Source organism: Cinclus cinclus, chromosome 24 (assembly GCF_963662255.1).
Source record: "Cinclus cinclus chromosome 24, bCinCin1.1, whole genome shotgun sequence".
Lineage (NCBI taxonomy): Eukaryota > Metazoa > Chordata > Aves > Passeriformes > Cinclidae > Cinclus > Cinclus cinclus.
This window is the reverse complement of record NC_085069.1, coordinates 5135283-5157148: the sequence shown is the minus strand read 5'-3', so window position 1 is coordinate 5157148 and position 21866 is coordinate 5135283. Positions and strand designations below refer to the sequence as shown.

Here is a 21866-nt window from a genome sequence, read left to right as displayed (position 1 = left end):
TTGTACAAAAGGATTGATTTATAGACTATAAAAAAATTCAGGGGCGTCTCAGTCTCAATAGTGCCATGAGGCAGAGCAAGGAGATGGCTCTGTGTGCTGAGGGAACAGCCCTGCAACAGCTGCGGTGACAGAGGCCATCCCAGCCATCCAGACCATCAGGGAGACAGACCCCTGTGCTCCTCAGCGATCCCCCCTGGCTGGAGCAGCCCTGCTCACAGTGCAGCAATAGCCTTGGCAGCAACACGACGGCCCAGGGGCAGGCTGAGGTCAGTGATGGCCAGGACAATTTTGGGACTGGACATGGTGGACACCTTTACCAGTTCTGAAACCTGCCCAGGAACAGAGGAGAAACACAGGTGAGTGTCACCAGGAGCCTGGGATGTGCCCATCCTGTGGGACCCTGGCACACCCCTCAAGCAGGGACAGGGGTGTCACAGTTGCTGGACCCACCATGGTGAAGGGCATGAACTGGAGGATGCTCCCACGGCTGCCCTGCTCCAGGCACTCCACACACTCCTCCATGAACCACTGGACAAACTGGGTGTGGGTGCCAGCAGTCTTGGCCCCCAGGATGGAAGAGATGAGCAAGAAGAGGTTTGCTGTGGGAGACAGCAACAGTCAGGTCACTTCTGGGAGGATGCAGGTGACCTGAACTTCCCACTGGTGTCCCAGTGGTTGGATGTGACCCCACAGACCCATCCCCACCTTACCTAGCACCCGGTTCAGCGGGTCCCTCATGCTGACGGTGTGGAGCTGGGAGGCAGAGAGTGAGCTGCTCATGGAGCGATCTGTGGACAGGAGCACAGAGTCAGGAACAGCCCCATGGCCCCCTTGGCTGAGCCAATGTGCCCATGCTGGCCAGCTCTGGTCACTTGAAGTCACCCAGCTCTGGGAGGGGCTTTGCCATGAAGCAGTTCTGTGGAGCAGAAGAGGTTTAGGCCCCCTGAACCAAACAGAGTCTGTGCCAGCAGGGCACCCCAGAAACACAACACAGTCTCATCCCTGTCCCCTCTGCCAGCCCACAGGGAGCCCAGACAGGTTTTCCAAGCTGCTTTCACGGTGTGATATGTGGTGTCATGATGAGAAATGGAGAACAGCAGCAACACGTTACAAATCCTGTGTGCAAGCCAGATGTTCAACAGCTGCACAACAGCCCTTCCATCTCACTGTCAGGGCACAATCCAGCTATCAGAGCTGAGGCATGTCCAAATCTAGCAGCAAATCCTGGGACAGACCAGGAGGATTGAGCTGACCCCAGATGTGAAGCACTGCTGGGCACTCCTGTGGGAAGAACTGGGTCAGATCCGCTCCAACGGGATGGGAATTCCCTTGGGAAGGCTCTTGTGCACACTGCACGTCCCCTGCCCAAATCTGCAGGATCCACCTTGCTCTGCTCTGAGGATGCTCACCAGAAAAAGAAAGCCCTCCCACACTTTTCTCATGGAATCACATGAGTTAGATGGTGGCTGCAGGAAGCAGCATTTCCACATCACTGCAGCAAATAGCCCAAAAAAGTCCTGAATGTCACTGGGAAGAGGTGGGACTGCCTCAGGAGGTAAAAGAAGATAAGTAAAATAAAGGGAAAAGCCCATATTTCAACAGTAACGAAACCAACTGAAACCAAATGTCAATGGATGTGTAGAAAACTAATACAGAAAGTAAATTTGGATAAGGGGAGAAACAATGATCTGAAAATGTCCTGACTCACTGCCTAGGAGTGTGGACAATCTATGTGGGAACTGTGACAGCACCCACCGGGCAGGACATGGATCCCCCCAGCAAATCCCCCACCGGAGCTGTTGCAATCCGTGACATTGCAGGACATGGATGTGACCAGGGGCCTCATCCTCTCTGCTTCAGTCTTGCTAACAGCAGTGGAATGTCAGGATTTGGCCTCAGACACCAGGAATGTCACCTCCAGCTGTGGTCCCATGCGGGGTGGCTGGAGGGACACAAGGGCCTCAGGGATGGCTTTGAGTGTGGGGTGCTGGGCTGGGGCACACTGGCACGAAAGGAAAGTGTAATATCACCCTTTTAAGTTGTTCTGATCAGAAAAATTAAGAAATTGATCTTTCCCAAATGCAAAAACTCTCGAGATAATTCAACAAGCACTTGAGAACTCTAAATAGTCACCCAGCCCTTTTGGGAAGAGGTTTTGTGCAAATAACACATTTCACACCCAAAAGGAACAGTGAGGCAGGGGAGCCATCCCCCGTCCCCTCCTGCACTTACTGGGGCTGGAGAGGATGTTGGAATCCTCCTCGTTGGAGCTCAGCAGCCTCATGAGCTTGGAGGGCTGTGTGTCATCCAGCGGAAACAGACTGATGTAATCCTGGGGGGAGAAGAGGGTCAGTCCCTGCAGCCCCTCACCCTGTACAGGGCTGGTGACCTAACCAGGGCTCTGCACAGCCCCATGGCCCAGGATCTGACCTCTGTTCACCCAGAGCACCCCAGTCTGGGCTGGACACATGCTGACCAGCTTGTTACAGCCCCTTGCCCAGAAAAGAAAAAGGGAGAATCCTGACTTTTAAGGTTGGAAGGCCTCAGAGAATCCAGAAAAGCAGGGCAGGGAGTCTGGTTTTACTCATCCATTCCTGCCACCCTCACCTTCCCCAGCCACTGCTGCTTTTGGGCACAGAGAGCCCCCAGCCAACCCCTGCTCCATCCAGACCCACCTCGATGTCCTCCCGGTGCCTCTTCTTCTGCCGGGCCGAGGCCTGGACCTTGCTGTGGGAGGAGTAGGAACTCAGGGCACACCAAACAGAGAGCCTGGGGACAGAGCAAGGACATGGCCAGATGCTGCCAGCCCACCTGACAATGGGGTGTGGACAGCAGCTTCCTCCTTGGAGAGACACAGCAGGGAATGGGGAGCAGAGTGGGAACTGCTGCCACTGCTGAAGCCAGAGTGGGATTTGAGCAGCTGGGGTCCTCATCCCAGCACAGACCATCCCCTCATCTCCCCAAACAGGCCTCCAGGAGACAGTCTCCATCAATCTGGGGTCTTACTTGGCCAGGGCTTTCCCAGGGGGATCCATGAGGGTGTGCCACTTGGAGGAGTCTGTCAGCAGGTTGGGCAGGATGTGGCCCAGCAGTGTCAGTGTCAGCTGCTGCATGTCCAGGCAGAAGATGGCATAGAGCAGCTCCACGGCCCTCAGTGTGTGCTCCTTCCGTGTCTCCTTCAGCAGCTCCTGCAGGGCAGGGGGGGAGAGGTGGGCCTGCCCCACTCCTCTCCAGTGCCAGAACTGTCCCAGCATGCAGCCCAGGGACAACCAGGACACTGGGAACACAAACCAGACACACCAGGCCTGGTCTCAGCACCCCACCCAGTACTAGGGGTCCCTCCTGCCCCCTCATACCTTGACCAGGTTGTTACAGAACCAGTAGACCCCCCCCATGTGCAGCAGGGTGTCAAAGATGTGGATGGAGCGGCTGTCGACCCAGCCCTTCTCCAGCACCTTGGTGAACACACTGGTCAGCACCTCCTTGATAGGCTTCTTGGGGGGCAGAAGATTCCAGTAGGGAATGGTGTCCATGCCAGTGGAAGGGAATTTGATCTGCGTGGCCGTTTGCTGCAGGACATCTGCACACATGTGCTCCAGGATGGAGCTCATGATCACCACGCTGCAGCAGAGAGACAGTGTCAGGCAGGCACCAGGAAGGGACAGCAGAGCAGGAGATGGCATGGCACTGGGAATGGACAGCAGGGCAGGAGATGGCATGGCACTGGGAACAGACAGCAGGGCAGAGAATGGCACAGCTTGGGAGGGGTAAGTTGAGCAGGAAATGGCATGGCACCAGGACATGGAAAAAGGAGATTACACAGCACCGAGGAAATGAAAGTAGGGCAGGAGATGGCATAGCACTGGGAAACAGAAACAGGGAAGATGGCATGGTGCTGGGAAGAGGAAAAAGGGCAGGAGACAACAGCACTGGAAGTGGAAGTGGGACAGGAGGCAGCATGGAACTGGGAAGTGGAAGCAGGGCAGGAGACATGAGATCATGAAGTGGAAAAGGGGAAGCAGAGTAGGAGATGTGGCACTGGGAAGTGGCAGCAGGGCAGGAACAGGCCCATGTCCCTGAGCTCACCGCTCGTTGTAGAACTGCAGCGTGTTCTCTCCGTACAAGGGGGTGGCAAGCTGCCGGATCATCTGCAGGGACTTATCCCGCTCATCCAGGCCCAGCATGCGGACATGGGCCACCAGCCAGGCCACGGCACACACTGCCATGCTGCACACCTTCCCCTTGATGTTGTCTGTGATTTTCTAGGCGAGGAGACAGAGCAGAGGATGAGCACAGCCAGGTGGATGCACAGCCATCACCTCCTAGGGCTGTGGGTCCCAACTGCAGGGTGCAAGCTTTTCTTGCCTCCATGGGTGACACTGTCCCTGTCAGTCCCACTGCCACCCACAGAGCAGCTTGGAGCAGGAACAAGGGGCTGGAGCCACATCAGTTTCCCACTTCCAAGTCACAGCAAGCTCCAAGGCAGCTGCCAGAGTGATCAGGGCAGGAGAATAGGATACCCCAGAGCTTCTGGACCCTTGGCCTCTCCTCAGGACACAGCACAACTCCCCTGTGCCCAGCCAGCCCTACCTGGATTGACTCAAAGGTGAGGACTCCATTCTCCCAGGCATTGAGGATCTCCAGTATGGCAGCAGAGATGCTCAGACACACCTCGTGCCACTTCATCTGCCTGTCAGGGCAAGATGGGGATTCAGACACAGCTGTGGGGCCTGGGGGCTTCCCCCAGGCCTGGCAGGGTGGGCACATGGGTGGGCTCTTACACCAGCTTCATCTCAGAGGAATTGTTGAGAAGGGCAACCAGGGACTCCACCTTGGTGGAATCTGGGCGAAAGCAGGGGTGGTCGGGGTTGAGGATCTTCCCCTCCTCGGGCATGCAGGTCAGCATCCAGGTCTCAAAGAAGGGCACCTCACCCGGAGGGTTGGAATCCGACAGGATCACCTGGAAAGGAACCAGCATGGGGTCTGCATCCCACAGGGACCCTGCTGGGGACCCCCACCCTGGGTTCTGTCCCCCACCCTGAAGTGCTCATGGCCGTGGGAACAGCGCCGCCCTGTGGCCTGGAGGGAGAGACAGCCACTGGTCAGGCCCCAGAAGGGCACTGGTCAGCCCCTCGGAGGCACTGGTTTCCCATCTGTGGGCTGTGTTTTCCCCCAGTACCAGAGGGTTCCCCAGCAGAATACATCCCAGCTCAGAGGAGAGATGCCAGGCCAGCTGCAAGTGTGGCCATGGGGTCACCGTGTCCAGCTCAAATAGGTCCCTTGTCCTCCCACCCCGTTAAGCCATGCTTAGGGTCCCTGGGGCCAGGGACACACAGCCCAGGTGGGAGAGTCCTGTGGGGGCCATGAGCTGGGAACCCCACACATCACTTCCTCCCCTCAGCCTGTATCACCCAGGGGACACTATTTTTATCCAAAAAAGCTATGCACATCTGTTCAGCAGCAGCTGGGCAAGGAAGTTATGGGGCTGGGAGGGGGGGATGAGATCTCATTGGACAGCCCTGAGCACATCCGTCCCTGCCTGGTCCCCTCTCCCAGCTCTCAGGGCCGGCTGGGCAGGACCCCTCTCTCCCCCTCTGCATTCCCAGTATTTCGGTATCGTTTCACCTCCCAGCACACATAGATGTCAAAACCTGGAGAATTTTCATGCAACCAAAGTGCTGCTTCCTGAGCAGAACTGTGAGTTCCTCCTTGGACAGGGAGGGCTGACACTGCCTGGCCATGCAACCCTCCAGCCAACCAGTGCCAAACTGGAGGGGCAAACTGGAAGTGGTCTGGTGAGCTCCATGGCCACTGGAAGCAGCATTCCCATTGATCTCACTACCCATCAATGGAGCAGAGTCCAAGTCCTCGGGGAGGGGACAGCCAGTCCTGCTCCATCACCTGGCACCCAGAGAGCCCCAGGGACAGATTTCCAGGTGACAGGCACTGGATGCTGTGCCCTGGGCTATGAAGTGGCTGCAGGCAAAGGAGGAACAGTGGTGACAGTGGCAGGTTGGCCACTAGAGGAGGCTGACAGGCTGCAGCAGTGCAGGGGCTGAGCTGGCAGGGTGAGAGCCACTCTTGGAATTCAGCCTCATCCTTCCCCTCCATCACAAGATCCAGTTCCACCCTCTCATCCCGTTGGAGGATCCTTACCTCTGAGCCATAGGTCTGGGCCACATGGCACAGCATGAGGAAGGAGATGTCAAAGAGCAGAGCCCGGACTGGGCCACTCTTGGCTGAGGGAGGAGAAATAAAGACCTTGGGGCTCTCTGGTCTCAGCAGGAGGAGGGAAGCAGAACCCCACAAGCACGGGGGCCGGGCCCTGCTCCTCCCACACAGCTTTTCTAATCCCCCCAGTGCTTTTGTGTGAACAAGGGGATGTGCCAATGCCCCCCCACCTCATCCGCCTCTGCTTGAGCCCCCAAAGCAGCTCTGGCCTCTCTCTGGGCAGCCCCAGCCCAAGTGGGGCCCCCGTCACCATGGAAGGTCAGAGCACTCCACAAGTTTCATCACACAGACTCAGAGTCCTTATCTGGGCTGTGCTGACACATCACCCCTTCCAGGGAGGGAGCTGAGGGGCCCCCAGGCTCAGCTGGGGAGAGGATGCCCACGAGAACACCCCAGATTTGGGATGGACACACACATGATGGCAGCGTGTCCCCAGGAGCCCCGATCCCTGCTGGCACATGGCCCCCTCCCCGCCAGCACCCCCAGTCAGGCCCAGCACAGCTCAGCTTATTCCAGTGCCACAGCCAGTCCCAGTTTAATGCAGCCAGGCCCCAGAGCATCCCAGCACGGGCAGCAGGGGGGGCACAGCTCTGATCACCCCATGCACTTACAGATTTCTCCAGTGATTTGCTTGGTGAATTCATTCAGCCTGGAGGGGCAGAGAGTGGCAGCACAGCATTATCAGTCCAACCAGACAATTCCCAACCTTGAGACAAGCAGGGAGCTGCCTAGCCTGCAGACCCCCTCAAACTCCATCCCAGAACAGAGGGGCAAGAGATGTAAGACACAACTCTGAAGATAACCCCAATACCACGGGGACAAGTCACCTCTTCCCCGTCTCCACTCCCCGTGGCCACACAGGTCCAGCCACACTGCTCACCCCACACCAATGGGCTCTCCCCAGAGCCAGCTCTGTGTGGGTTTCAGAGCACAGGCCCCCAAACAGCCCCCTATGCACTCGGAGGCTGGGTCAAGCCACCCTGTGGGAGCCCATCACACAGCCCCATGTGTGTGCTGTTGTGTGTGCACTAACCAGGACACGTGTGCCTGCACAAGGCAGAGAGACATTGCCTTGGATCTGGGGCTTTGCCATAGCCTTCGGTTTTCTGAACATGCCCAGACCAACCTGGCTCCAATCCTCTGTCCTGTTCATGCAGAGGCAAAGATGGGGTGCTGTGGAGTGCAACCTCCCAGAGATCCCAGCCCTCCCCAGTGCTCCACAGGGCCAGAGGCACATCCAGCCCTGTCTAGGGGGCAGTTTTGGGGACTGCCTGTTCCCCCCAGCCCCCTGGTCACCAGTCACAGTGCCACTCAGGTGGACACTCACTTGACAAATTTCCGAGCGAAGGATTTCAGCTTCCCAGTGGCTGCTGCTGCTGCCAGCAGCAAGTCCAGGCTCTTTCCAGACAGCATGTGACCCAGGACACCCAGCAAGCCCTCAGGGGACTTGGAGTGATCCGCATCCATGGTCTACAAGCAAAAAAGTAAATAAGAAAAGGAAGTCACGGGGAATGTATGCTACAGAACAGCAGCAAACTCCAGCTTTTGGGTTACAGAGTTGATCGGCTCCAAGAGCTGTCCTTGAGACCTTGAGGAGCAGGGACCTGCTGGATTTGGGAGAGGTGGGATAGAGAACTCTGAGCCCCTGCCACCAGCAGGAAATCATCCCTTATCACTCAGTAGCAGCAAAACAACCAGAGTGACACAGGGACGTGAGCAGTCCCCAGGGAACAGGGGAGATGCACACAGCGAGCAGGATGGGCAGAGCTGGCTGGGCTCAGGCTGCTGGCACTGATGACATGTCACCTGACAGCTCTTCCAGCTTCCTGGGAAGGAGGAGGGGAGCTCCTAATCTCCACAATGGAGCAGCAAGGCTCCAGTGATTCCTCCACTACTCCACCGCAGGACAGGGGGAAATCCGGCACCTCCCAGCCACCCTGGCTGCCTGGTTAGACCGATGCTGCTGGCAAAGGGCTCCAAGCCTGAGCCCAGCCAGCCCAGAACGGCTGCAGAAGGGCACTCACCTTCAGGATATTGGTGACAGTGGGCTCAGCCCTCAGGATGAGCCCGGGGTTTGGCTGGATGTTGGCGTTCTCAGCCGATTTTAGGGACGGAGAGTTTTCCTTGTCTGCAGCCCTGAGGGACCCCAAAGAAGGGCCAGTGTGTAGGAATCCATCACCCTGCTTCCCTCCCTCTATCCATCAACACCCTCAAGGGACAACCACTGCCTCTGGCCACCACCAGCTGCCTCTCTGACAGGACAAACTCTGCCGGTACCAAACACGTCCCAAAAGCAGCATCCCATCCCCCCAGGCTGCCATACTGCAGTCCCCCAGTGTCAGCACAGCTGCTCCCTCATGCTCCCCTCAAAACCAGGTGCTCCAGCCCCACTTCCGGGGGTTTCCCAGGCTTTTGTGTTGCTGTACCGTTTGTCAATGAGGTTGTTCATGTTGGCCTCGGAGAGCAGCCCCTGCTTGCTGCACTCCTGCAGGAGCAGGCTCATGCAGTTGCAGCTGGAAGAGAGAGGAGAGCTGTAACCCCAAGAATAGAATTCCTGTCACCCCAGACAGTGCCACAGGGCAGGGGGACTCAGGAGCTGCTCTCCTGGCCCTGTCCCAGCCCTCCAAGGGTGCTTCAGGGTCCAGAGCAGCTCTGGGTGCCACATAATGTGACTTGGCTGTCACACACTCACTGCCTCACTTATGTGGCAGCAGGAGGTCCTCAGGAAGAAGAAATAGGATCAGAAACTAACCCAGCCCTGCCAGGAGCTGCTCCAGTACCCCACAGTGAGAACAGGTTGGCTGTAGAATGTGGCTATGCAGCAGCTCTGGCCATGGTGAGCACTCACTTGCAGCGCTGGTCAGCTTTGTCGAGCAGAGGGGTCAACTTCAGCAGGAACTCGAAGGCACAGTTCACATCCTCAGTGAAATCCTGATGAACACAAAGCCAGCCACTCAGCTCACCATGCTACTGGCACAGGCCCACCTCCCCCTGCCCCCAACCTGCTCCATCAGGGAAGGTTCTTAGGACCAGCACCATCCTGACACACACAAGCCCCACAGATGGCCCTCCCATCTCACCTTGTCCCCTTGGGGATACTTCTTGAGTTTAACCAGCACTTGGGGCATCTGAAAGACACAGGGTGTAGAGTGACATGAGGGCAGACCCCGTTCCACAGCTGGGACCCCCCAGCAGCACCAGCCCACACCAACACAGCTGCACACAGCTGCTCTCCCAGCCCCAGGAAAGCAGCATTTCTGGAGCAGGGGGACTTTGTGGCCCTGTTCCCCTCCATGGTGTTCTTCCACCATCACCTGGAGCCACATTTTCCCCACAGCATCTCAGGAAAAATCACTGTGCCAAACAAAATGAGGCTGGGCTGAAAGGAGGCCCTGACAGCAAAGCTGATGCTCAGTGTGTGCAACAGGAGGGCTGGAATGGGTTTAGTGGGATGGACCCCAAGGAGTACATTGTGGAGAGTACCCTGAGGAGCACACTGTGAGAAGCTGGCAGGCATCATACTGTGGGGTATGGAACACCCTAAGGGACACATTTTGGGTGTGGGGGCATCCCAAGGGGCATCCTGATCGTTTGGAAGGCATCCCAAGGAACACACTATGGGGTGAGTGGCACGCTGTGGGGTGAGGGATGCCTCGAGGGGCACACTGTGGGGTGTGAGCACCCCAAGGGGCACACTGCAAGAAAGAAGGGCTGCTTGCTCTGGCAGAGCTCAGGGCTCAGCAGGAGCCAGACCTGCAGGGAAAGGACAGGGCAGCAGCAGGCAGGGACTCAGTGCTGGGGCTGGGCCCTACCTTCAGGAAGGTGAAGGCCGTCCACTTGAGCTCCTCCGTGCCCTCGGGACACTCGATGAGGCCCACAAAACAGGCCTTCCAGATCTCCAGCACGAAGAGCGGGGAGGGGATGCGCTGTGGGGCACACACACAAACCCTCCCAGTGCTGGGCTGGCAGTAAAGCACATCCTCCAACACAGCCAAACCCTGAACCCCTGCAGAGGTGTTGATGGGCTCCTGCTGCTCCCCTGGACCAGGACCAGCACAGGGAAGGCACATGGCATGGAGCTGTGGCCTGGCCCCACAGCCCCAGCCTGCCTGAGCAGAACACACTGTCACTTTCTGTACCTGCATCCTCTTCACCATCATCAGCTGCTCCACCAGTGGCTGGGTCTCTCCTGTGAGGTTCATGGTGCCCTCCAGCAGCACCACGGCGTGCACAGTGGGGAAGCCTGTCTTGTTCAGCTGCTCTGAGTGGACTGAGAGCATGGTGGGGATGCTGTGTGGAAGAGGACAGCCCAAGGTCACTGGAGCCCTGCAGGGACAGATTCCTGCTCCTCCTGTCCCACTCCCATTCCCTGGCCAAACCTCTGACCTTTGCTGCCCTGGGGCAGGACACTGGAACACCTGGGCCTGGGAGGTCCAAGGCACAGCCAAGCTCTCAGGCCCTGGGAGCAATTCCAGGGGAATTCAGAGCAGGGACAGCAGCTTTGGTGTGGCCAGAGCAGCTGAGGGGTAGCAAAAGGTCTCAGGGTCACCAAAGGAGCAACCCCTGGGTAAGACTCTTCTTCAACAGGTCACTACTAGCCCTGTCCTCTCTCCTCTGGGCAGCCCCTGCTGGAGCAGGAATCCGAGCTGGAAAGGGACAGGGTAGCAAGGACCCAGTGTGGAGAGAGGCAGGAGCCTTTCAGTCCTCAGAGCAAGGAAGTTTGGGGCACTCAAAGTGGGGCTCAGACCCATTTTGCCCCCTGAACCCATGGAGTAGCAGCATACAGCCACCTTTTGATGAGGGACACGCAGTCATCAGCCTGGCTCCGCAGCGGGGAGCTGCCAAGGTTGTTCAGATTCTCCCCCAGCTTGATGAGGGACTGATCCACAGTGCTCCAGGAGGCTGGTCAGGGAAGGCAGGGATTCAGTGAGGAGACAGTGGCACATAGGAAAACCAAGCAGGCCAGCTCCAAGGCCTACAGCAGCCCAGATGGGCTGGAGGCTGGGAGTCCCCACTGGTGATGCAAACCCAACCCAGGGATCTGTGTACTCCCAGCAGGCCTCACCCCAAGCCCAGCCTGGTACAGCCTCCTGGCCAGACACAGGCACAGATGAAGGCGTAGGGCTGTGCAAGGCTGTCAGAGCACAGGGCTCACCACGCACCCAGGAACAGCTCACACAGCCTTCACATTAATTCTGCTCCTCTTCCAAGGGCAGCATGGAGGGGAGGGGGCAGAAAATGGCACAGGGCCAGGGAGAAGACAGTTACAGCAACAGGGCTGGAAGATGGATAGGCTTGGAGCCGCAGGGACAATGCGGCAGGAGCTGGGCAGGGGGAAGGGAGAAGTGGCAATGACATCTCTCCAGGGCCAGCACACAGGGCAGGGACATACACGTCTCTTCCAGCTTGGCAATGTGGATCAGGGCACGGTTCTTGGTGCTGCTGAGCACCTTCTCCAGCCGCTCCAGGCACATCTTGAGCTGGTTCTCTGCCGCCGCCTGCTCCAGCGGCTCCTTCACCTTCTCAGCATAGAAGGCAGCGCAGCGCAGGAGCCAGGTGAGGGCACTCAGCAGCGCCCGGCACAGGCTGATGCACTCTTCCGCCTTGCCGTGGCAGCTGGGACACGAGAAAAGTGGGAATATGCTCACTGTGTGTGTGGAAATTCAGGCACGAACACGGGGTAGGCTGGGGAACCCAAAACCAGGTGCCACACTCCCAGCTTACTCCTCTGCTGCAGATCCCAACCTGCTCATCCCACCAGCATTCCTGCTGTGCCAGGGGGAAGGAGACACCCCCAGCCCCCACCATGCAGCATCCTCGCTGGCCTCTCCACTACAGGGAAACTTTCCAAGCTTTTAATCAAATTATCTTTCTAGGAGAGGCTCAGCATTGATCAGTGCACTGCAAGAGGTGAACGCTTTCCCCTCCTGATGCACAAATCATTGGGGCCAGAAGTTTTGATCAAATTAAGCAGAGGATCAGAGGAGTCAGGAGCGGATTAAGGACTGGCTCTGCAGTTGGCCAGTGACAGCTCCTTGTCAACATCTGCCACTGATGCATATTCATTGCTGCTGCTTCATTTCATCTCATTGAAGAGCCTTCCTCATCCTCCTCCCACTGTCCCTGCCACACGCTCCTGCCTCCCAGAAGAGGCTGTCAGGGGTTAACAGGAAGATTTCTCAGCTTTCTAAAAAAGTTTTTGTGGCCTGAATTGTCTGGACTCCCCTGGGTCCTGCAACACCAGCGGAAGAGCATAAAGGGAAAAAACAAGACAGTGCCTGGGGCAGGCAGCACAGGCAGGACCAGACTGGGACACAGCAGCAGGGGCCTGGGAAGGTACAGAGGGAAAGGAAATAGAGACCCTCGGACCACGGGTCTTACACCCACCCCATCTACCTGAACTGGGCAGGAAGCCCACAGTGAGGTTTATCCCAGAATTGGGGGGGTTTCAGCAGCTTCCCAGAAAGCTGGTGGGGCTTGGATTCCCTCTGCTGTCCCTGTGCTGACACTCTCATGGCAGCAACTTGGTAACAGACACAGAGCTGGAGGGGGAACCTGCCTTCCCCTGCCAGGGTGAGTATCCTGGGATGAGACAGGATCCCCAGGCTCCGCTGGTTCCTGGTTCCACCCATGGCACAGCCAGGGCAGAGATGGCAGCCCTGGAACGTCACACAGTACCTGAGACGGTCGCAGAACATGTCCATGATCTCCAAGAGCGACTGGACACACAAATCCCGGGAGAAGTCATCGAACTAGAGCAGAGGAACACAGAGACTTCAGATGGGGGCTGCTCCGGCAGCTCCCGACACAAGCTCAAGCCCTTCCTCCAGGGCCGGGCCAAGCGCTGCGGCCGCAGGACACTCCCACTGGCAGCTGCCCAGAAGCCACTTGAATGAGAAGTAGGTCAGGGCTGTCTGTCGGCCAGGTCGTGCCCTCCCGGAGTGGCGAGAGGCGGTGAGGCCACGGCAGTAGTGCCGGGGCTGGGCTTTCTCCGCAGCCTCAGGCCGGGACTGCGCTACCCTGGCACGGCGGTGGTGGCCGAACGCCAGCCCCGTGCCCACCCCCGGCTGGGTGAGGCTGGCAGCGCCAACAGCCCGGCCGGCCGCGGGGCTGGGGGCGGGGGGCAGCAGAAGCGCGGCTCCCCCGCCTCCTCCCGGAGCAGATGGGGAGCCCCGCCGGGCCGGAGCTTGCCCGCAGCTCCGCGCTGGGCCCACGCTGCGCTGAAGGATGAAGGCTCGGCTGTCAAGGTCAGCGCTGTGCCCGCCCCTCCGAACGGGCAGCGACGCGGCACCGGATAACAGCAACGAGCCCGAGCCCTCCGGACCGGAGTTTGGCTGGGCTCTGCTCTACCCTCCCCCCCTCCCCCACATCGGTGCTGGGACCGCAGGAGGGGTCCCCCCCTTGCCAGGGCTTCATGGCACTACTCCGAGCTCAGCCTGCAGACCCCCAAAATTTTCAACGCTGACTGCCAGAGGTGTTCTTCTCCCATCCCCCATAACAACAACGAGGGAAATCATTCTCCCTGACATCATTCCTCCTTTGGTCACCCTGAGTAGGGGGTCTGAGGTGACCCTGACAAAGAGGGGAGTGAGGAGTCTGTCATAGCCTGTGAAGGGCTTCCCAACATCAAGCAGAGGCAGCCATGGAGGGTGCTCAGTGCCCCCATGGAAGCAGCACAGGGACACAGAAGCCATGGGAAGCCACAACTGAGCGTGGTGTGTGGCTGCAGCCGTATGGCCCAGGCCCTGGCAGCTCCTCCACAGCCAGCTCCGATCCCCACAGCGCTGCCAGCACCGCTGGCTGCAGTGGGATGTGGTTTCCGGTGGTTGGGATGGGGTTACACACAGGCCAGGAGCCTGCCAGGCCCCCCCCAGGGCAGAGGGACCAGCACTCACACCCCCAAAACCCACTGGGACCCGTGGTAGCCCATCCCCAGGGGGACACGGAAAGGCTCGGGCACTAATCCGCACCGCTGCCCGCTGCTGACTCAGCCCAGGACGTTGCTTTCCACTTGACCTATATTTGGTGGGAGTTGTGGGGAGGGAAAGGGATTTGTGGGGTTGTGGGTGAAGAGTGAAACCTCTGAGAGCACCTGCCAGAGCCTTACCTTGCTGATGGCCGTCAGCACCGTGGAATAAGACACCATCTACAACACAGAAAGCCAAAACAAGCGCGGTGTCACAGGGGCCGTGTGCCAGCACCGTGCTCGTTGCTGAGGAACAGCAAGGTCAGGGCATGGCCCCACTGCTTGTCACTGCAGACAGGGCCGGGGCGCTGACCCGGCACAAATCCAAACAGACATTTTTAGGTGATCACTGATGTGTTTCACACAAACTTTAGGCAATATTAAATGCCAGGATATGAAAGCGTGGAGCTCACAGTGAGTGCAGAGGCTCTCGGGGGGCAGAATTCCCACCCTGGGTGATGGCAGAGGCTATTTATGGAAACATCCCTGCCCAGGGCACGCGCTGAGCCCTCCACTGCCTGTCCCGGCCCAGGAGAAGCTCAGGTGGGGGATTTGGGATGCCTGCTTACCACCAACACCCCAGTTGTTTTGCCCAAGCTCACTGAGGCTGCAAGGTGACCCCCAGCAGCACCAGGAGGTCCTTACCTGGGAGCTGATGGCATATTTCAGGTAGGACAAGATGAGTGGATTTGGGGACGGCCCGATCATGGCCTGCTCCAGGAGAGCCTCTGCAAGGAAAGAGGATCCCAGGTCAGCACATGGGGCACACGGATACACTGTTCTCTCATCCCACAGGGAAGCTGGTGAAGTCCAACTGTAGCAACCACAGCGACTCCATACCAGTTTTCTCCTAAATTCATTGAATCCCACAACTTTCTAATCCCTGATGGGCACAAGCCAGTGAATAATTCAGGCAGAGCACACAGCCTCCTGCTAACACAGCTCTCCCTGGGTGCTCCAGCCCCGAAACTGCTGCTGCTGCTGCTGCTCTCCACATTCCCCTCCCTCCCACTTCTTGCCAGGAGGCTCCTGCAGCCTCCATCAAGTGGCTTTTGCCCAGGCACCTGGGGCTGAGCTCGGGGCACCAGTCCCCTGCGCTGGGCGCAGCCCTGCCCGTCTGGTCTGGGCCTCAGTGGCCTGAGGGGCTCTGCCCGTCCCATCTGCTCAGCCAAGCCTTTAATTGCCCATTTGAACCATGGCAGAGTGCAGGAAGCACCTCCCTGAGCAGGCCCCGGGCTGCAGGCTGCAAGTAGGTCAGAGCACCCAGATGTAAAAGGGGGAGCAGCAGCCGGGTGGGAAGTTGTTGCCCCAAAGCCGAGGAGGAGGAGCCACTGCCGGATCCCGAGTGCAGGAGCAGGAGACTCCCTGGGTCTCGCTCCAAGGCTAAATCCTGGGCCAACAGCGTCTGGGAAGAGGACAGAAGGCTGGTGGCAGCCGTCCCCTCCCCAGCCCATCCCAGAGTGTCACCATGAGCCAGCCACATGCTGCTCCCTGCTGCAGACATGTCAGCAGCGATCTGCCAGGCCCTGCCGTGATCCTGGCAGCTCGTGCCAGCTTTCCCTCCTTTGTACTTCCAAGCTGAAAGGCACAAGCTTGGGAAAGGACAGCTTCAGGGGCTGTGGTGAGGAAGGGAGCTGCTGTTCCAGCCATCGGGACCTCGGGAACAGGCTCTCCCTGTGTGCACACAATAGTCAGTTAGGGCCAGCATCCTGCCCGTGTGGCTCCCAAAAGGAAAAGGGGACATGGCTCCTTCCCCTCCTGGCAGAAGAGCTGCCCCAAAGAAATCACTGAGCCCTTGCTAAATGCGGGCCAGGAGAAACTCGTTCCTGCAGAAATAAGAGGGAATTATCATCTCTTTGTCTGTTTTTGGGGATACACAGTTGAGCCCAAGCCAAGCACCCTGCAGGCCTCGCTGCCAGCAGAGCAGGAGTCGGTGCCACCAGGGTGGGAACAGACACCAGGGAGCCCCGGGGACCAGCTGGGCAGCAGCCGGACTGGCCCTCAAGCCAACCACCCCCACCCCCAGCAAATCCATCCAGAGCAAATCCATCTCCCCACGGCCATAGCTCAACTTGGCCCTTCCAGCCACACCTCAGAGATGACAAACCCAGCAGGGGCAGCTCAGTGGGGAAAGGGTGTGACAAAAAACACACTGACAAAAAATCCAGCGTGAGGATGGAAAGAGGGAAAAACATTCACAAGGGAAAGATCACAACACTCAGAGGAGTGAGAGCTGCTGCCTCTGTGGGGCTGGTTCCTTTAAACCCCCAGGGGCAGCAACCCCCATCTCTGTTTATTTATCCAGGGACTTGCTGCACAGGGAAAATCCCAGCACCAAGTTTCTATAATTAGAAGGAGAGCCTGGCAAATCTTTAAACCAGTCCTAGCCTTTGGCAAGATTTGTGTGAAATGCCCTTGAATTGGGCTGGGAAGCAGCCTTGGGAGCAGCACCTGGCTCCTGTGCAGTGCTAGAATCAGGAAATTATTAAGGCTGGAAAGACCTCCAAGAGCATCTAACCACTAACCCAAGTCCCCAGGAGCCACATCCACATGGTAACTTCACCACAGCCTCTTCCAACATCTAACCACCCTTTTAGTGAAGATTTTTTTCCTAATTTCCAACCTAATTCTCTCCTGGCTCAACTTGAGGCTGCTTCTCTTGTCCCAAAAGCCAGGCTGTGCTGGCCCCTGAACCCTCCCATGGGGCAAAAGGAGGGAATGACCCCAAAACGGAGCTGGCAGGGTGGGAAAGGGGCAGGGGAACAGTTGGGAATGGGCATTTTGGCTTGAAAAGCAGTGTGGGAAGGGGGGGGATCAAAATGCAACTGGAACTCCCATAACACCCCTGTCTGCACCCCAAAGGAAGGAACACTGGGGGCAACACCCCCCTACCCGTTTGGGGACCCCCAAAACAGCCCAGTGTGCCCAGTAAGGAGGGGGAACTCCCCGCCTCCCCCCGACCTGCCAAGTTGAGGATGTCCCAGGTGGCTCCGCGGGGGAAGAACCGCTTCATGTTTATGGCCCATTGATAGTCGCTCCAGCGCTCCTTCCAGGCCTGCAGGATGGCCTGCTTCAGGTTCACCACCTTCATGATCGCCCTGCGGACGGAGAGCTCAAGACGAAGGGGACGGAGCCCTGACCCCGCCGGGCTGGGCAGAGCGGGCCGGGGAGCGCGGGGAAGGGACCTAGCGGCTTCGGAGGGGCACAGCTGGGTGTCTGCCCGCTCCCCGGGCCTGGGGGAGCGCGGAGCCGCCCCGGAGCCCCCCGAGGTCCGGTGCCCGCGAGTCCCGCCGGGTCCTGCCGCCCCTCACCGTGGCCCGGCGCCGCCCTCAGCGCCTGGGCACCGCCATTACGGCACCTGCCAACAAGTCGCGCGCTGATTGGGTGAAGGGGCACGGCGGGCGCGGGGGGTGATGGGAGTGGTAGTTCGGAGGGCTAGGGTGGGCGGGGCGAGAGTGAGCGTGCAAAGAGTGGGTGGAAACGGGGGGGCGAGTATGCAAACACCGGGGTGAGAGTGCAAACACCGTGTGGATGAGCAAACGGGGGCTAACACGGGATGTGTCTGTGTTGAAACACGGGACTGAATGTGGAAATAGGAATTGACCGTGCAAACACCGGGGGTGAGTGTGCAAATAAGGGGGTGTGTGCGAACACGGGAGAGTGTGAAAATAGGGGGTTTCAAACACGGGGATGTGCAAACAGGGGCGGGTGTGCAAATAGCAGGGGTGTGGAAAGGTAGGGAAGTGCAAACACGGGGGAGGGTGCAAATACAGTGTTTATGTGAAAATGAGGAGTTGTGCAAAACCAGGGTGAATATAAAAACAGGGGATGTACAAACAGGGGCTGGGTGTAAAAACAAGGGATGTGCAAACATGGTGCAAAAAAGGGGTGAGTGTGCAGAGGCTCTGGGATGGCAGCATGGGTCTCCTAGCAAATCTATGTGTGTGTGCAGGTGTGCAAGTGTGTGCACGCACATGGCATTGTGTGTCCACGTGTGTGTGTGTGTGTGTGTGTACATACATGTGCAGGTGATCATGCACGTAGACACGTGGGCACAGGTGTGCACAAAAGTGTGTGAGCACAGAGGTGTGCACATGTGGGTGTGCAACCACAGGTGTGCACTGAGGACTGTGTGTGACACAGGCAGGTGCCTGCACGCATGTGGATGCACAGGAGTGTGCATGTGTGTGTTCCTGCACATGCATGCTGACACCAGCACCCCCGGGCAGGTGTGAGCACAGGTACCTGTGCAGGAGTGAGCACGCGCGGGTGTGCACGGCCATGTGCTGCAGACACGCGTGTGCACACACGTGTCACAGCCATGGGCCCGGACTGCCCCTCCACCCCTTCCCTGCAGTACCAGCAGCTAAAAATATCCCCAGGGATGGTGCCAGCCGTTGCCATGGCAACGGGAGGATGGGGAGCGGGGCCGGGGGGCAGCCCCCCACAACACCCAGCCCCCCAGAACCCCAATACCCACAGTACTCCCAGCACACCAAGAGCCCCAGAATACCCCCAGTAGCCCCCAACACCTCCAGCACCCCCAGAACCCCCTACAACCCCAACACCTCCAGGCCTCAGCACCCCCAGAATACCCCCAGCACCCCCCAAACCCTCAGCACTCCCAACACTCCCAGTATTCCCCAGAACTCTCCAGGGGAACTCCCAAGGCTCAAGAGCAGGGTGAGGCTCTCAGGGGGGCTGGGGTGAGAGCTCAGTTCACCCACTGCCCCCACTGTTCGGGGTGGGGGGGGCTTCGCGGCCCCTTAATTCCCCTGTTAATCATTCATGGGGCTGGGGCGCAGCAAATCCCCCCGTGCCGGGGCCGGGATTAGGCGGGCAAGCGGCTGCCCAGCCGGCGAGAGGCCCCGGCAGCAGGGGGGAGACCCCGGCAGCGGGGGGTCCCGCCGGGGGGAGCCCTATCCATGAGGAGGGATTTCCTGTGCGGGGGGGGGGGCACTTCCCACAGCTGGAGGAGGGGAACAGACACCATGGGGGTCCCCAGGCAGGAGGGGCTCGGAGGAGCCCTGCTGGACACCCCCCTGGCACCGCACTCCCAAACTCTGGGGGCAGGGGGTGCTGGCCTTGGTGGGGTGGGGGGGTGCAGGGTGTGCTCGGGGGTGTCGCAGCTCCCCAGGGTAATGCGGGGGCGGCCGGGTGGGGGGAAGGCGTCGAGGCCTCGGCGCCTTGGCAGGGCGCCCCGGCACAGCTGCCTCCGGCCCGGGGCCGGGGGGGCCGGAAGGGGCTGGGGCTGTTCCCAGCGCCGGGGGCAGGCGAGGGGCGAGCAGGGGCCAGCGTGGGGGGCTTCCCCTTCCCACGGGGTCACTGGGATGGCTGGGATCTCTGATGTCGCATCCTGCTGGGGGGCACATGGCTGGTGGCTGGTGTTTGGCGGGGTGTGATGGATCTGATTTGGGATGGGGGAACACCCCCATGGGGCCATCTGGACCTCCCGGCTGGTGGTGGGTGCTGCCCCATGGGGGTTTTGCATGCTGGGGATGGAGGTGTCTAGTGTCATCCCCTTTTTGGGGGTCTTGGGGGGCACCACTGCTGACTTGGGGCTATATTTAGTGTCTCTGCCGCAGAGCAGTGGGATGAATTTTAATGAGCATGTTCTGGCCGACTGCCTGCGCCCCGAGAAAAGCACGGCCCCTCTAAATCCCAAATCCTTCAGAATCAGGGTCTGCCACAGGGCACGGGGTCCCCACTCTGATGGGGAAGTGCAGAGAGGCTGTGGTGGCACTGGGGGCACTTCACGGGAGATGGAGAGCTGGTGATGAGTGTGAGAGGTGCCTGTCCATGTTCCAGAGGGGACACCGGCAACTCCAGCCCTTCCTCAGTTTCCCCACTGGAATGTGAGCTGCTGGGCAGCCTCGGGCAGGGGAATCTGGGGACATGACGTGGTGTTCAGATGGCCGAGCTCCATGGGCTGGGGGCAGGCAAGCTCGACCACAGCCTTATCGCGGGCAGACGGTTGCAGGGGGCCGTGGCCATGCCGTGTTTGCTGAGGATAAAGTGTACGGAACAAGCGGGGAGGGACGGGGGGGGCCGTCACGCTGCTGCTGCCCCACCACGCTGGGGCCGCCAGCCATGCAGATGAGGGCCCCAGGGTGACACAGGGACCAGAGGATCGATGGGAGCTATGGGGACCACAGGCCTGTGGGGACCAGGGGCAGCAGGAGGTTCAGGGGTCCATCGGGGTCTGTGGAGCACCCCCCAGCAGTCCCAGGTGTCACTCTCCTCCATGCTCTGGGTACTCCCATCTCCTGGGCACCACCATCCCCTGAGGACTCTCATTACGTGGGGACCACCATCCCTGGGAGCCACCATCCCCTGGGGAATGCCATTCCCCAGGTAGCACTGTCCCCTTGTTGTCCCCATCCTGAGCAACACCGTGCATGCCTTGAAAGCCGCTGGCCCTTGGGGACCCCCCCCTTCCCTGGGTGTTGCCTGTGCTCCCCGAGTATGGGGAGATCATCCCCTGGGTACACCCCTCCCAAGGAAACCTTCATCCCTTGGGGACCTTCCTCTCTTAAGAAGCTTTCATACCCGGGAGACCCCGTCCCCCTCATCCCCTGGGTGTCACCTCATTGCCTGTGCAGCCCAGGGAGGGGGGTACCCACGGGGCTGGGGGGTGGCCAGGCGGAACGCCCCAGGGGTCCCAGGGCCGAGCTGCGGGGCGCCGGGCGGGGATTTGGGGGGTGGGAGGGCGGTTGGGCCGCTTTAAGCCCGGGCATGACGGGACCTGTAGTCCGGGGAGATAAAGGGGGGCTGGGAGCAGGGGCTGCTGGGAAGGGGGTGGGGTGGCACGGGCGGGTCGGGGGGCTCCGGGGGGCGACCCTCAGCGCCCTCCTCAGTGATCCCCCCAGGGTCCCAGTGCACGCCGGCATCCCCGGCCCCACAGGGGGTTACGGCACCCATCCTCCCCAGTCGCACACATCCCCCGGGGGGCGCAGGGGCAGGGCCCCCCGACGTGCGGGTGTCCTGCGGGGCCGGATCCTGCCCGGGGAGGTGGGGGTATGGGTGGGATCCCCATGTCTGGTGTGTGCCCCTCCCCGGGCCAGGCTGGGCACCCCGGGGTGTGGAGCTGCCCCTTGCCCCGTGGGCACTGTCACCAACCGCCGTGGGGACCGTCCCAGCTCTCCATGAGCATCATCTCCACCCCACCGCCACCCAGCGAGCGCACCGTCCCAGCCCCTCCTTGGTGCTGTCCCCAAATCCTGTGGGCAGCCTCCCCAGTCCCCACTGTCACTATCACAACATCCCCGAGGGCACCGTCCCCAGCTCCCTGCGGGTGCTGTCCCCTGCCCTCGTGGACACCAGGTTGTCACTGTCACAGCATCCCCGTCGGTGCTGTTCCCAGTCCCTGTGGGCACCATCCCCACCCTGCCTCGGGCATCCTCCTGGGCCACCCTGGGCACCGTCGCCATCCCCCGTCCCCGTTGTCACTGTCACGACATCCCCATGAGCACCGTCCCAAGCTCCTGTGGGCACCAACTTCAACCCCACCACGGGCACCATCCCGAGGACCTTGTGGGCACAGTCCCCAGCTCCCTGTCGGTGCCGTCCTCAACCCCCGTGGGCACCTCCCCTACCCCCCCCCCCCCCCCCGCAAACAGCCCCCTACCCTGTGCTCATCACCCCCCGTCCTCGATGTCGCTGTCACATC

The 21866-nt window shown here is 59.8% G+C and overlaps 1 protein-coding gene and 1 non-coding gene across 5 annotated transcripts; both read right to left on the bottom strand.

The window, feature by feature from the left end:
* MED24 (mediator complex subunit 24) lies at positions 1–17514 on the bottom strand. Of its 4 annotated transcripts, none has more exons than XM_062507911.1 (25): positions 17159–17514; positions 14843–14925; positions 14339–14377; positions 12910–12983; positions 11624–11847; positions 11022–11133; positions 10371–10521; positions 10044–10157; positions 9312–9359; positions 9080–9162; positions 8658–8744; positions 8256–8367; positions 7559–7701; positions 6843–6880; positions 6157–6239; positions 4782–4960; positions 4591–4690; positions 4087–4262; positions 3357–3621; positions 3007–3188; positions 2676–2769; positions 2233–2332; positions 711–788; positions 451–599; positions 1–329 (listed from the first exon to the last, which is right to left on the bottom strand). In XM_062507911.1, exons 1-25 carry the CDS (start codon positions 17286–17288, stop codon positions 213–215), a joined length of 2961 nt encoding a protein of 986 aa, XP_062363895.1. In that variant the 5' UTR covers positions 17289–17514; the 3' UTR covers positions 1–212. The 4 variants fall into 4 exon arrangements, with proteins under 4 accessions (XP_062363895.1, XP_062363896.1, XP_062363898.1 ...); XM_062507912.1 differs by having other exon boundaries at positions 711–794; positions 2236–2332; XM_062507914.1 differs by lacking the exon at positions 8658–8744.
* LOC134053489 (small nucleolar RNA SNORD124) lies at positions 6475–6573 on the bottom strand. The gene has a single exon (XR_009933947.1). It is a non-coding gene; the product is annotated as a small nucleolar RNA SNORD124 (small nucleolar RNA).
* Positions 17515–21866: the final 4352 nt, after the last annotated feature.

What these genes read in the sequence shown, in the direction of transcription:
- MED24 (XM_062507912.1), bottom strand. Translation starts at nt 17,288, where the DNA reads ATGAAGGTGGTGAACCTGAAGCAGGCCATCCTGCAGGCCTGGAAGGAG. An exon ending in TGCGTGTCCCTCATCAAAAG is followed by an intron (nt 10,522 to 11,021) that starts GTGGCTGTATGC and finishes TCTTCCACACAG; the next exon opens with CATCCCCACCATGCTCTCAG. An exon ending in AGTTCATGCCCTTCACCATG is followed by an intron (nt 330 to 450) that starts GTGGGTCCAGCA and finishes GTTCCTGGGCAG; the next exon opens with GTTTCAGAACTGGTAAAGGT.